The following is a 13,640-nucleotide window of genomic DNA, read 5'->3' as shown; positions in this document are numbered from 1 at the left end:
CTTGTTACCAGCATTTAAAAACATTGCCTAAAATAATCATGATCAATGAGATACAGTCACCAATTTATTTCTGAATCTCTTTTTTATTGTCTTTTTGGTAACTTTTAATAGCATCTGCACAACACAAATGCCAGAAAATCTAGGAGAGATCATAACAGCAAGCACACCTGCAATAAGAGATTGCAAGAGAATACAGGTTTCTGTGGGAGCAATACAGATCTACAGTATTTTAGCAGTTGCACAACATTTTTATTTAAAAAATCTGAAGTAAGGGAAAATGATGGTACAAGAAAGAACACTGCTCTTCCAAAGGTGCAAATGAGGGCCGGCCATTAAATTTCACTGTGCTGCCCCTAAGTTTAGGTTTCAGAACACATCACAGAGTCAGAGGTGAGAGCTTCCATTCTCCCACTGGCCAAAAAAAAAAAAAAAAAAGCAAGCGCCTGGATTCAAGCTTGGGTGCTCATTGTCTAATGTGCATAAGCTGCTCTTCATTTAGCTAGGTAACTTTTGGAGGTAGGGGGGAGGTGATTTAAAGCTACCGTCTACCCAGCACAATTAATGCTGTGGGCCACATTGTCTTTAACTCACAAGATAGCCAACATCTTGGGAAAGCCTCCAAGTGCTGAAATGGTTGGAAAAACAATGAGGAATTTCACTACTGTTCATGGAAAAATAGTATTTTCCCAACCCCAGACCAGGAAAGGTATTTTAACAAAGTAATTCCTTCTTTCTCCCACAAACTAACCCTGTAACACAACTAATTATTGGAGTTTCTCCACATCACCCAGTAAATTGAAAGCTACATTTCACTATAATTCAGTGTATAGAAGAACAGATCTGCAAATTAAAATAATCGTAGAGTCTTTGTGGCACTCTAGTCTAGCCTGGGATCTGAGTTGACTATGACCAAAATCTGAAGCAGGGCTCTCCAAAGTTCTTAAGGGGAGGTGCCAAAAATTTTTTTCAGATAAAATTCAGGTAAAATCTTTTCAGTTTGAACATGCAAGTCCACCTACCTTCTTGCTTCAGAAAATGGTTGGACAAAATTTGGTATTAATTAGAACAGTGGTACAAATATTCAGATTGTAAGCACAGAAGCAGCAATGCCAGGTAGCTGACTCCTGCATGATCCCTGCCACAACTCATGCTACCAGAAGCAGAAAGGGAAAGAAATGAGCATGTTTGAGGTGAACAATTCCATCTGGGTATTCAGATGGGCTACAGAAATCTGGAGACTGGAAGGTCTGTTTCCATTAAGGCCAGTAAGATGGGAAAAATAATCATCTAGGCCAGCCACTTCTAAAAGTCAAGAGAATGATTTTTCTCTACACAAGACTTTAAAAAGGCACCTTTTAAGACTGACTTCTTCATTTTACTGAGATCTAAATCTAAACCTATGTCCCTATTCTGCTGGGACTTATTTGACTCAATATAGGTGTTCTTATGTTGGAGCCCAACAAGTCTAAGGATCCATTTCTAACAACGAGCAATAGCATACATTCAGGGAAAGAGTAAAAAAACATACTTTAACTGGAGAAGCATACACACCTGTCTCATTCTAATCAGCAGTGCAGAGAAGCTGAATCTATCCAGATCCTTGCTTAAGGGGCCACTGACAGATCTACCCTCCATGAACCTTTTTTTTAAGCCATTCAATATCTTGAAACAAGAAGTTCTAGGATTTGTTATTGTATGAAACAATGGTCTCACCCGTTCACTTTAGATCCGCTGCCTAATTTCATGGAGTATTCTTTACTGCTTATGATTTTACAGACCCCCCACATCATATCCACTTCAGCTGACACTGCCTGATTGGAAAGTCTAATCTCTCCTCATAAAGAATCTACAATATATTGCTGATCACCTTTGTGTGATTCTCTGTGCCTGTGCTGTTTCTACTGTATCCTCAGAAATGCAGTGGCAGAACTACAAGATTAAGGGAAACCCACAAGTCTAGCAGTTTCCAGTTTCTTTCCCTTTCATCCCTCCCTACTGGAGTGCTTGCTAGCAAGTAGTGAAATGTGCTTTGAGACCATACAATAGTTGAGGGAAGCAGGCAGTCAGTAGTCTACACATCTTCCTTTTTATTCAGGGACTGCTAAGAGGCCCCCAGCAAACAGAGAATAGCCAGCCAATCGCCAAGATTACTGATTAAATAAATACGAAGCACCAACAAGATGTCAGTCTGGAACAGCTCTGAAAGTGTCTCTGCACAAACCACTAAGAGTTTTGGACTGACCACCCAGCAGACAGTTGCCAAGTGATCTCCTCTCATCTGGTATCTGATTTATTATCCGAGTACCAGAGCATCTTTCTTCAGATCTCAGTAAAAGAAACCACATTAAGTATTTAGAGGGCTCCTTAATCCATCAGTATTTTGGTAGGGGAAAAACTTCCTTGTAAGACATGAAAGGGACAGCCTATTAAACAGATCATTATTTTTGAAATCTCCTTAAGGAAGTCAACTCATATCTTTACAGATTTTAAAAGCTCATCTCTAAAAGCTGGCTACCTTGCATTTAGCTCACTACAGTAAACAGTCCAGATGTAAGTCAAGTCAGTATTTCAGAAACTGATGTTTTGACACAGTGCACCACATATGGTAGATAAATCCAGTAAGCAAAAGTTTGTGTTCAAAGGAGTAGCAACTGTGCTGCATACATTCCTATCCAAGAAATCAGTCCTAAATTCCAGCTGAAACCCAAAATACCATCTCTCCTCATCCTCCTTGATTTATGAACACCAACCACATTTCCAACATTCACCATTATTTAGCCTAAAAAAAGCAGTATGGTATAATCAAAATGTAAATGCAGTCTAGTTTTCCAGACCCACCTCTAAAGAGCAACTAAAAATAGTATTCTGAAGATCAGTTTAATTCTAGCCAACATTGCTTTTTGCCAGCATATACAAACCTCACTATATGCAATTTCAGTACTTACTTACAAGATCTTCAAGAAAAGCCTACCTTTTAGATTTTTACAGTACTGTTCTTTCAGCCACTTGTCAGCCAACATGGCTCAAGAAATAGGATGCTACTGGAAAGCATCTTTCAAGATAGGTGTGAAACAAAAATCTTGACCCTTTGAGGCTATTAGAAGAGTCATTATACTTTAATATGGATAATTAGTCTGAACCAGGCTAATCCCAATTTATTTCTCTCAGAGGTAAGCTTCCTATGCAGTTTCAATTCTAAAAGTGTTCGAGGGCAGGAGATGAGTAGACCTAGTATTAATAATATGGGCCATGCTCAATGCTGGCACTACTGTAGTGATTGGTAAGATGATTCACATATTCATTAAATCTCTAGGCTGCTACACATGAGCAAAAAACCCTCATTTGCTTCCTAAAGAGATCAGCTAGAAGCATGTTTCATTACCTTATTTACTTAGTCTTTCATAGGAAAAAAAAAAAAGTGTAACTTTAGCTTGACAATAGAAGATAGCCTCCCAGAAAACCAAAGTCCATATATTCACTGTGTTGGCATGGCCTTTGTTTTACATTAGACAATATTCATTTTAGCAAATGACTGCATGTACTCATGTGATGACACACTGCAAAATAAGAATCAATCTATTACCCTAATAAAAGATTTGCCCTCATTTTATGAATAGTCATTTAGAAGCACTAAATCAATCATTTGTTCAAAGCAAAAATTAACAACCATTTAGCAATTGACATTGAAGGTACTGACCTAATCAAGAGTACTGTTCTGTAACTTTTACTTAAAAAATAAAAGCAAAACTTTTCTAAAACACCAACCTCTAAAGTAAAGAAGCAAAATAAGAATTAAGCTTCACAAAACTTTTTCAGAATACTAGAAGAAAAGTTCTTACTTCAGGTCCCTAAGAAAAGGGAACATGTTCGTCAAGGTCACAAGTGGCAAACTGAGAAGTTAAATTGCCTGACTTCACCACATGCTTTAATTAAGGGAGCACAGCCTTCCTTATCTCTATTAACAGACCTAAAAAAGAAAAATGTACTCTGATATTTGCCCTCTTGGCTTTAAAAGAGCATGAAATTTTTATCATTGAGTACACATTAAACGCAATCACGTCTTGAGTAAGAGAATCTCTATGGCGAGTTCATGTTACAAGCAGATGATATTTTTAGAGGTCATTATGGACAAGACCACAAAAATTACTACCAATTCTGGTTCAACATATTTTAAAAAAAGGCAGTTTGCATGTCTGCCCAGGCTGGCTTTTTTCGCAGGCTCAATAAATCCAGGTGCCTATGAGTAGGCCAGGCTTCTTTTCCACCTAGGGGCCTCCGTCAATGTTAAAACTAGCAATTTTGAAACAAAGTTGCCAAGAGACAGAAAGCATTTACACTCATACACATACAAATCACCTTGTGTTGTTGCTTTACGCCGATAAGGGAAAGAAAAAGAAGAAACAGAACAGGGAGATAAAAGCACGCGCCCGGGAAAGGCTTTTTATTTCACCATTACTCCAGCGGCTCACACTGCGGGCCCACGGCCTCAGCCCCCCGCAGCGCCCGCCGTCGCCTCCCGGAGGGCGCGCGGGGGTTGACAGCGACCCCGGCCCGCCCGCCCTCTCCCGGGGCGGCGGCGGCGGCGGGGCAGGCCACGGCGGCGGACGGAGGAGGGGGCCGCCCGCGGCCGGGTCAGGCCGCGTCCTCCGCGCCGGGCGCGCTGCCCCGTTCACCTTGCGCTCACCTTGAGCCGCGGCCGCGGCCCCCGGCGGGAGGCGCCGCGGCCTCGGGGCCCAGGAGGCGGCCGCGCCGCCGCCGCCCGCCCCGCTCCGCCGTTGCCATGGAAACGGGGCCCTGGGCCGCGCCGGGGACACGCTGACCTACACGCGGAGGCGGGGACGCCCCGGCTCGGCCCGGCCCCGCGCCGGCGGCCGCCCGGCGGGCGGGTAACGGTCCGCGGGTAACGGCTCGCGCCCAACCGCCCCTCGCCCGCCTCCCGCGCCTCGCGCCCCGCCGCCGAGCCGCCGCCGCGCTCACCCGCAGCCGAGCCGCCAGGACGCAGTACGGCGCCATTTTGTTCACTGACAAAGATGAAGTCGCGCCCCGATTACGTCAGGCGCCCCCTTTAAGCCCTCCGGCGCGCGGGCGGGGCTCGGGGCGATCCCCGCCCCTCCGCGGCGGGGGGCCGCGGCGGTCGAGGGGCGCGGCCCGGAAGGTCCTGGCAGGGACGTATTGTGGAAAGTAAGGCTGCGGCCAGCCAGCCTGAGGCTCTCCGCTGGACAGGTGGGAAACCGCAGAGAGAATTTGTGCAGTAGGTTTTCTTTACAACTCGGCGCGCGAGCGCGCTTCAGCGTTTCCGTTTGCGATGCCGTTTTATCGGGAGTCGGCCTCACCCCTGCCAGGACCAGAGGGGTGGGGAGAGGAGCGCGGTCAGAGGTGAAAGGTTCCACCGGTGGCGGCAGCGTTACGCGAGGTGCTGCGTCGCCATGGCCAAGCACCACCCGGACCTGATCTTCTGCCGTAAGCAGGCGGGCGTGGGTGAGTCCCTGATGGTTCTCCTAAGCCTGAGCTGCTTCTCTCCCTTCGTCCTCGGGAGGAGAGGGCGCGCGCGGCAGTTACCGGCTGTTAGGCGCGCGCGGGTTTGGCCGTTAGGCTTGGCGCGGGGGAGGGGCGAAGCGGGCGCCGCGTCCTCGCGCTCGGCGGTGCCCCTTCCCCGCCCCTCCCTGGGCTTCGGCGGCCCGTTGTGCCCACGGTGTGCCCGGTCCGGTCCTGAGGGAGGGAGGTGGAGCCGCCCCGGGGCGGCGCGGAAGGCGGGCGGGCGGACGATTCCCGGCCTCCGCCTCGGCGCCTCGCGGGCCCCTCGTTTGCGTGTGGTGTCAGGCGGTCATGGGGGAGGGAGCTCGTGTCTCCGGGCGAGGTCCTAGGAGCTCCTCGCAAAGCAGTTGTACTGCCCGGAGACTGCGATTTTCAGGCTCCAACTCTCTCTATATATATCTTTTTTCTTTTTTTTTTCTTTTCTTTTTGATCTCTTTCCTGTTTTCTGGGTTCTTCCCTTCTAGTGGGAGAAATGACTTTGTAACAGATTTGCATTCAGGAAATAAAGATCTAGACAGACCGACCTCTTGACATACATGGGACATGAAATCTCCTTGCTGTAATCTTATCCTCCTAGATGCTTTGCTATAAGAGCTGCCTGTGAAGTGCAGGTGTCTCTGGGCCCCTTTAAATACAGCTGAATTACTTTAATGCATACATAATAACTGCCTCTTATTCTTCAGATTAGTGGAAAGACAGATGAAGTTGCTAGTTCTATTGAGAAAAATATCTTATTGATGCTTTTCAATCCTGTTGTGTTGGCCAGGTCAGTGCAGCCTGGAGAATGAGGCTGAGACTTCAGCCAGCACTGGGAGTTTCTTTCTAGCTGCAACATAAAATTATGTTCTGGTTTATACCTGTATACAGATAATGGATTTTATTGTTGTCATTTGCCCTGCTAAATCTTACTTAAAGATACTCATATCCAGAATTAAAGTCAAGCTCACTGTTTCATTTTTTTCCCCCCTCCTTGTGAGAGCAAATTTGACATGTGTTTTCTGAGATAAAATTGTAAACACAAATATAAGGTTACGCTGTTCTTAGGCAATCTCTTTTTAGAATAGTTAGTGCAGCTAAAGGTCTGTCTCTATTGAAGACTCATTTTCCAGCCTGATGAATCCTTTGACTCCTCAAACTTCAACTGAGTGATTATTTAATCTTTTTTAAAGTGAGCACCTGGACTTATGACTCTTTAGAGCTTGATACTTATGGCCTTTATTAAAGTTAGTAACACTTTTGTGAGTTTCCTAGACAAGTAGTAAGACTTTTAAGATGCATTTAACTAGCTTCATGTTCTGAAGTGAACAAGATATATGGACATCCTTAAATCATATGAATACTTATTTTTCCCTTTCTTAAACATGATCTAAATCTCATTATTGCCAGTAGAAAGGGCAAGACTTGTGTGTAGGATTTCCTGTGGTCAGGTATATTGGATATGTTTAAAATGGAATGATTAGTATAGTTTTTTCTGTCAATATGAAAGGAGTCGTTGAGCATTATTATTTATCATAAACATGTCTGTATTTACACTGTTTTTATGTTTTACTTTTAAAAGACTGTTCAGTGCTTGAAATAAAATGGACTTTACATCAAGTCTGTATTAATTTGTCTTTTACTTGTATTTCTTTCTCAAATAACTTTTTTTTTCTTTTTCATCTTACAGCAATTGGAAGATTGTGTGAAAAATGTAAGTATAGCTCTTGCATATAGTTGCTTGAGAACATTGGTGTGTGATTAGAGGATGCAGTTTGGATTTGGGGATTGGATGCTATTTTTGCTTTACCGCTAACTTCTGGCAGGAGCTTGGACAAACCACTCTGAGATGGGAAGAGTTACTTTTCTGTTGCAAGTATAAATCAATGAATATTTATAAAGATAAGTGCTCAAACAGATTGTCACACAAATGCATGCTATTCTAGTGTATATACTGCCAGCATTTTAAGTTGCTGAGGCTGTAATGACTTCTTGATTGGTTCCTTGTAACCTGTTTGTAATGCAAAATGATCAGCCTGAGCATCTCAAAGCAGGAAGAAAAAAGGCATTTTCAGAATCTGACTTCTTCATGCTTTCATAGAGGTTCCTCTCAGAATCTGGGAGCACAAGAAATGGAGAACAAAGCCATCTGGAGTTAGAGCAAATTAAGAACCACAGACTCAAATGCAGTTTTCCACTGTAGAAGAGAGGAAAGAGTTTGATCAGGCATTAGATTCTTGTAGGGGCACAGCACAAATGGAACCAGATGACTAGTTTGGTACTCAAAAATAATATGAAAATAAGCAAAGGGGGGGGAAAGCTTCATCTGAGGCAAAGCAATTGCTTTCAAGAGCAATTCAGCAGTGAAATGGTAGTACCCGTTAGTAGTAGTTGAGGGCTGTCATGATGGAGATTTAAGAGCAGGTTAGATGAGCTGTTTGTGGGAGTTAGGATTAGATGGCTTGGGAACTGGTAATAGCATATGAAGCCTTTCATCTCTAGGTCAGTGTTCTGGATAAGGTCCAGGACAGCAGAGACTGTCAGTGGCATCTGATGACTGCCTGTATGATATGAGGACTTGAGTTTTACTCAGTTCCTTGTGAGAAAGCCACTTTACAAAAGTTGCTCTTGATGTTTACACCAGTTTGCCCTTTCCTTGGCCTTCTCACAGATGAAGGATTAAAAAGACCACAAGTACAAATTCTTATCTTATCTCTTTGAGGACGCTGACTCCAGACTCTTATTGATGGCGCACTTCAGGAGAAGCTTATACTGCTGCTTTTGTGTAGGGAAAGACACTGGTCCTGTCAGTCCTGTGTTTTGTTTTGTTTTTTTACAAGTGAAAAATTAAGGAAAAGCTATGTAGTAAAAGTAATGTTATGATATAAGCAGGTGTTGGTTAATCACAGGAGATGTAACTTTAGCTTTCTTCTCTGATTGTCAATGCAAGATCTAAATAAAAAAAGAAAAAAGAAAACAGAAAAAGAGGAACAAGGTAGCCTGTAGCGTGCAATACTGAAGTCAGCATGCAAGTACAAAGGGGCTCCCTGTGCTTGTAAAATAGATTTTTCTCAATTCTGTTGCATTATTTTTGAGCATATAAGCAAGTTCTTTGACTTGGAAGCTATTCTTCTTCTACATGGGGGGTGTAGAAAAGGACATTCTGTAACCAAAGACTGTGCTTACTTTCAGGTGATGGCAAATGCGTGATCTGTGATTCGTATGTGCGGCCCTGCACTCTTGTGCGCATATGCGATGAGTGTAACTATGGTTCGTATCAAGGACGCTGTGTGATCTGTGGAGGTCCAGGAGTATCTGATGCCTACTACTGCAAGGAATGCACCATCCAGGAAAAAGATGTAAGTTGTCATTTGGTCTCCTATTGAACTGGTTATGTCTTTATTAATAGCCATGCTTATCTTTAAAGGGGCTTGGAGCTAGTGAGATAAATAAGCTTTGGGACATGGGACGCTTGGGTTCTGCTACTAAGACTGCCACTGGTTTTCACTACCTTGTACCTTTCTTCCCCTGTTGGTTGTTCCCTATCTTTGTAAAGCATTTTGAGATAGCCTAGCAAGCACTGCCCTCATTTTCTTGTGCCTTTCATCCCACAGGGTCTTTCAGTACTATGCACTGCATACTTGTGGTTCACTTCCTCCACACACTGCTTCTTACTGCTTTAAGTTGTTATCTTACTCAATCTCACAGTCTGCTTTATCAGGGTTAAAGATATTTCAGACTCTGCAAAGGCTAATGTTTTGGTAGGAGCAGCTTATAACTAAAAGTCTGTGATCAGCCACCAACCAAGGACACGTGTGGTACTGTAAGGCCTACCAAATAACAAACTGTTTTCCTTTGGAATAGGAAATAAAGTTAGATCTTGGTGTCGTGTGTCCTTGCTCCATTAATTGTCTTTTGCAAGTTTAAAATTTCTTGTATAATTTCACTGGAATATTAATTTTTTTATTCTTATCTAGAATGGCCTATATTGTGGACATTTCTTTTTCTGCCAACACTTTTTGGTGTAATGATCCCATATTTAATCTTGCTGTACTGAAAGATAAAGACAGCCACTGTGCATATGAAGTGAGGCAGCTGTTCCCCTCTGCTTCTGTGTTTGCTAATATCCATCACAGTGAATGTGGGATGTGAAGAATGTCACCTGTCACCTGCAAATGAAGTAGTAGAAAGACCTTAAGAAGCAGCAAGAACACAATGCTTAATAACAGTTGGAATATCCCCAGAATATGGATCTGATGGCTGTCAGAGTGTCTATTAAGGGTTGTTTGGTTTTGGTTTTAATAAGCCCCAATGAGCGAGACAGCCTTCTCCTTTGCAAATAACATCTCCAGCACACCCTAATGTTGATAGAGAACATGCTGAGAGAATGGTTCTGATTGATTTAGAGGAACAGGTTCAGCTGACTGAATTGCTGCTTTAATTTTCTGCAGTACCTATATTTTCTCTAGAGGTCTCCAGCTAAATTCAGGACAGGGACAGGCCCAGTCTTAATTTAGTCATAAGATCTGATGACCATAATCTGTCTTAATATCTAAATGATATATTTGGATATAAATGCTGTGATAGTGGTGCTCCCTCTTACTTTAGAAATGCCATGAGAAACAGTAAATTGTTTAACTTACCTTTGGAACCAAGACACCTGACTTGATGAGACATGAGATTTGGTTTCACTTTTACTGAATCATATTGATTCCGTGCAGGTATTTTTCATACATAAGCTACAGGAGAGCTTAGATTTTGGTTCAGATCTGAAATAGCCAGTTGCTCTGCAGAACTGTAGAAAATCTAGAGCTGGAGCAGCAAGGGAATGACAAGTCAGAACTGAGGTATTTTGACAACTGGATGAAGGCTGCTATGGGTGAAGACAGTTGTTCTGTACCAGCAAACTCAAATGTTAGGGACTGTTGCAGATGTGAAGGTGCAGATCTGAAATAGCAGGCTTGACAAGATTGACTTGCAGAGTTGACAAGTGCTAGCACAGCTTTAGGATGCCCAGAATGAGAAAAGTTAAGTATAGTACACAATTGTGGTAGTTGGTGCTGATATGAACAAGAAAAGCAGATGGACAGAGCTTTGTATCTGAAGTTCTAACACTCCAAGGTTTGTGTCAGAGCAGTTGATCTTCCTTTATTCCCAGACAAAAACTGAAATGGATAATGGAGCAAGAAAGCACATTTCAAAATGGGTGAGGTGGAATGCTGTTGGACACAAAGCAAAGGGCCTGATTTCTCTTGGTTTGTCCTGATAGAGGGAGGAAGGAGGTATTGCTTCAGCTCAAATTCTATTTGTGGGTAGGGTCCAAGATCCTGCCTTGTCATCTAGGACAGCTGTGAGTTGCAGAAAGTAATCCTTTCTTGGGGACAGGAGCATGCTCATATACTGTCTTCTTCTGAGGAGGTGGAAGAATGAACAAAGCCCTGCAATAAACCTGTCAAGTTTGTCACAGACTCCCTGGGTTGTGGGAGGGAAGACTTGGAAGAGTCCTGCCACTGAGGTTCAAAAGCAAATCATGAGATGGTGGGTTGTGGCAGGCATATGGGGAAGGAGTGATCTTTTTCCCCCTCTCCTGTTATTTCTGCTATGCACACCCTCCCCACCAGGTTGCTTCTCCTGCACAGCTGCAGGTTTTGGTGGGGCAACTTGGGTACAGTTTTCACAGTGGCTGACATCTGCCCAGAGGCTTTCTAAATCTAATCCACTTGGACTTGCACAACAGTCAAGGACATGTTCCCTTGCCTGCTGGGCTCCTCAGCACAGCACAGCTGCCATTGCCAGCTGCAACACTTCACCATCAAGTGGCCCACTGGTATACAGAGAGGCAAATATCTCTGATTTGTATTCAGTTGTTTGCAGCCACACCTGTCCATCCCTTTTACTCTTCTTGTGGCTGTCTGTCTCACCATCTGCTGGAGCTGGGGTACAAGAACTTCTCCATGTAGCTGCTGTGAATAACAGTTCTCCCCCGAGATGACTATAGCCTCTGCAGTAATCAATCCAGAATGCAGGAAATCTGAGATTCATTTCTGCTGTCACAGCTGAGAAGGGGTCTGTAAACACAAGAATGGCTTGGTAACATCTAAAGCAACAAGATTCTTTTTGGCTAACAATGGGAAAGGTTATTCTTCTGGTCCCTACAAATCTTATGTATCCTAATTTAGAAAGAACCCAGTCCTGAGGCACTGAGCATCCTCCTCATTAAACTGCTGATGTTATACAAGCTGTTTTCCATCTTCATCCTGAGGAAGAGTATGTGCTAGAGTAATGTTAAAAAGGTGTCCATCCTCTTCTCCTTCCACTCTCTTGCTAGTAGTAGCCAGGAGAGTTAGAGGGCAGTTTGCCTACACGGGTGTCCAATATGAGCATTAATGCCAGAGCAGGGAGAGGGAATTGGGAACCTGCTGAAACTGTGTTGTGTGTGATAATATTGTTTTGTTTGTCCATGTCTTACCTCTTCTTTTCTTCAATTCCAGCGAGATGGTTGTCCTAAGATTGTCAACCTGGGCAGTTCCAAGACAGATCTCTTCTATGAAAGGAAAAAGTATGGCTTCAAGAAGAGGTGATCCTACCTGTACATGGCTGCACCTGCTGTCGGGTTGGCGAGAGGGTCTTGAAACATCTCTGGACTTTGCTGTTATTGCTATTATTGAAAACCAGTTGATTATTTTTCTGAAACAATACAATTCAGTAGTATACTTGTGGCTGGAGAAGTAACAGACTGAGTGGGGAACTTGGTTAGAGCTGAGTATCAGAAAGAACAAATGAGGATTACTGTCTTCTAGCTTTTCAGAAGCTTTGCTAGTACCTGCTCCAGCCCACTATAAAAATCCTGGTGGGCAAGTGAAGGAGACCAGCTCAGTAAAAGCTAAGAGTCCTTTCTGGTATAGGGAACACCCTGCATTTGTTCTTACCAGCCCCCTTCTCAGTTAGTAGAAATCTCCCCACATACCACTACTGAAGAACAGAGTGCCAGTCCCATGTGTCCACCCCCCCCCTCAAAAAAAAATATATACATATTTTCATGCTGCCCTGTTTTGTAGGGAACCTAGCACTGCTAATGGCTGGTGCTGTCCTAGGCACAGCACAGCTGTTGTGTTTTAACAGATTAATCCAAGGCCCTGTATGTAACTGTTTCTGTAGAATGCATACCAATAAAGCTTTTACTTTGAGGGTTTTTTGTATAACAGAAGGATTTCTCTCTGGTTCATTCTGTTCCTAGCTTCTCTGGAGCTTTCTGGGGGCACACAGGATTAGTCCAGCTAGTAGTGCACAATGGGTTATCTGGTTTCTGACAGGGTCTGCTTATGGCCATGTGACCTTGCTGCAAGGAGCTTCAGAGAATGGCTATTGCTTTTGTGTGCATGTGATCCTAGTGACTGATCATTTTGTCCTGTAGCGTGAGGATCGCTGAGCTTGTAACCCTTATCCTAGCTAATACGGCTGTGGATGTTGTTTCACCATGCAAACATCCAATCCCTTTCTAAAACCTACAAAGCTATTTGACTTGCTATCCTGTTCTTGTGAATAAGTTAAAGCCTTCCCTGCTGTAACTGGAAACCAACTATTGTGTGCTAGGCTATTAGTTGTATGCATGCTGAAAACCAGAGCCTGCTTTTTTGTCAAATAGTAGTACAGGCTAAAAGCAGTCTGTTTGCTCAGCAGAGGCCTGTGAACTGGTGCCTTGCATGCTGAAGCATAACTGAATTCTCTGCTAGTGAATATGCTCCCCAGATGGTTAAATTAAAGGCCTAGCTCACCATGCCCCATGTATCTAAAGCCTTCATACTCTGACCAGAGTCCATGTGCTACAATAACAGGATTCCCTTTACACAATCTTGGGGTACAGAGCCTGTATTATCCCCCTTCCAGGATTTCAGTTGTTTCCCCAAAGCTCATACTGACTCCTCAAACTTCTCTCTGACTTAAATACCTCTTTTTGCAGGCTCCTGCCATATAGGTGTTCCAGTTTTAACATTTTAACAGTTTCAGGTAAGAGTGAAAACAAGAAACAAGCAGACAAGATGGGATCATCTTTCCCTTAAGGGTCACTTCTTTCTGCTGCAGGTCAGCTGGCTCTAGCTATGACTGGTCCTACAGCTATATCAGTACCA

At 43.6% G+C, this 13,640-nt stretch overlaps 2 protein-coding genes across 3 annotated transcripts in view; one reads left to right on the top strand and one right to left on the bottom strand.

Moving 5' to 3' along the window:
* The window catches only part of ACO2 (aconitase 2), a 28,234-nt gene extending 23,120 nt beyond the window's left edge, over window positions 1-5,114 (bottom strand). The window contains exon 1 of the mRNA XM_067310610.1: window positions 4,978-5,114. Within this exon, the coding sequence (XP_067166711.1) occupies window positions 4,978-5,013 (36 nt within the window). The 5' untranslated portion in view covers window positions 5,014-5,114. The remainder of the gene's footprint in view (window positions 1-4,977) is intronic.
* Window positions 5,115-5,224: 110 nt separating this feature from the next.
* Window positions 5,225-12,718, top strand: PHF5A (PHD finger protein 5A). Of its 2 annotated transcripts, none has more exons than XM_067310626.1 (4): window positions 5,225-5,460; window positions 7,202-7,225; window positions 8,704-8,870; window positions 12,003-12,718. In XM_067310626.1, exons 1-4 carry the CDS (start codon window positions 5,427-5,429, stop codon window positions 12,090-12,092), a joined length of 315 nt encoding a protein of 104 aa, XP_067166727.1. In that variant the 5' UTR covers window positions 5,225-5,426; the 3' UTR covers window positions 12,093-12,718. The 2 variants fall into 2 exon arrangements, with proteins under 2 accessions (XP_067166727.1, XP_067166721.1); XM_067310620.1 differs by having other exon boundaries at window positions 5,225-5,478.
* Window positions 12,719-13,640: the final 922 nt, after the last annotated feature.

Source organism: Apteryx mantelli, chromosome 1, assembly GCF_036417845.1.
Source record: "Apteryx mantelli isolate bAptMan1 chromosome 1, bAptMan1.hap1, whole genome shotgun sequence".
Taxonomy (NCBI): domain Eukaryota; kingdom Metazoa; phylum Chordata; class Aves; order Apterygiformes; family Apterygidae; genus Apteryx; species Apteryx mantelli.
Note: the sequence above shows the minus strand (reverse complement) of the source record. Positions and strands in the feature narration are given on the sequence as shown.

Excerpts from the sequence above, each read along its gene's own strand:
- PHF5A (XM_067310620.1), top strand. The coding sequence starts at position 5,427 with ATGGCCAAGCACCACCCGGACCTGATCTTCTGCCGTAAGCAGGCGGGC. Across the intron at positions 5,479-7,201 it reads CCGTAAGCAGGCGGGCGTGG|CAATTGGAAGATTGTGTGAA; the intron begins GTGAGTCCCTGA and ends TTCATCTTACAG. Across the intron at positions 7,226-8,703 it reads TGGAAGATTGTGTGAAAAAT|GTGATGGCAAATGCGTGATC; the intron begins GTAAGTATAGCT and ends GCTTACTTTCAG.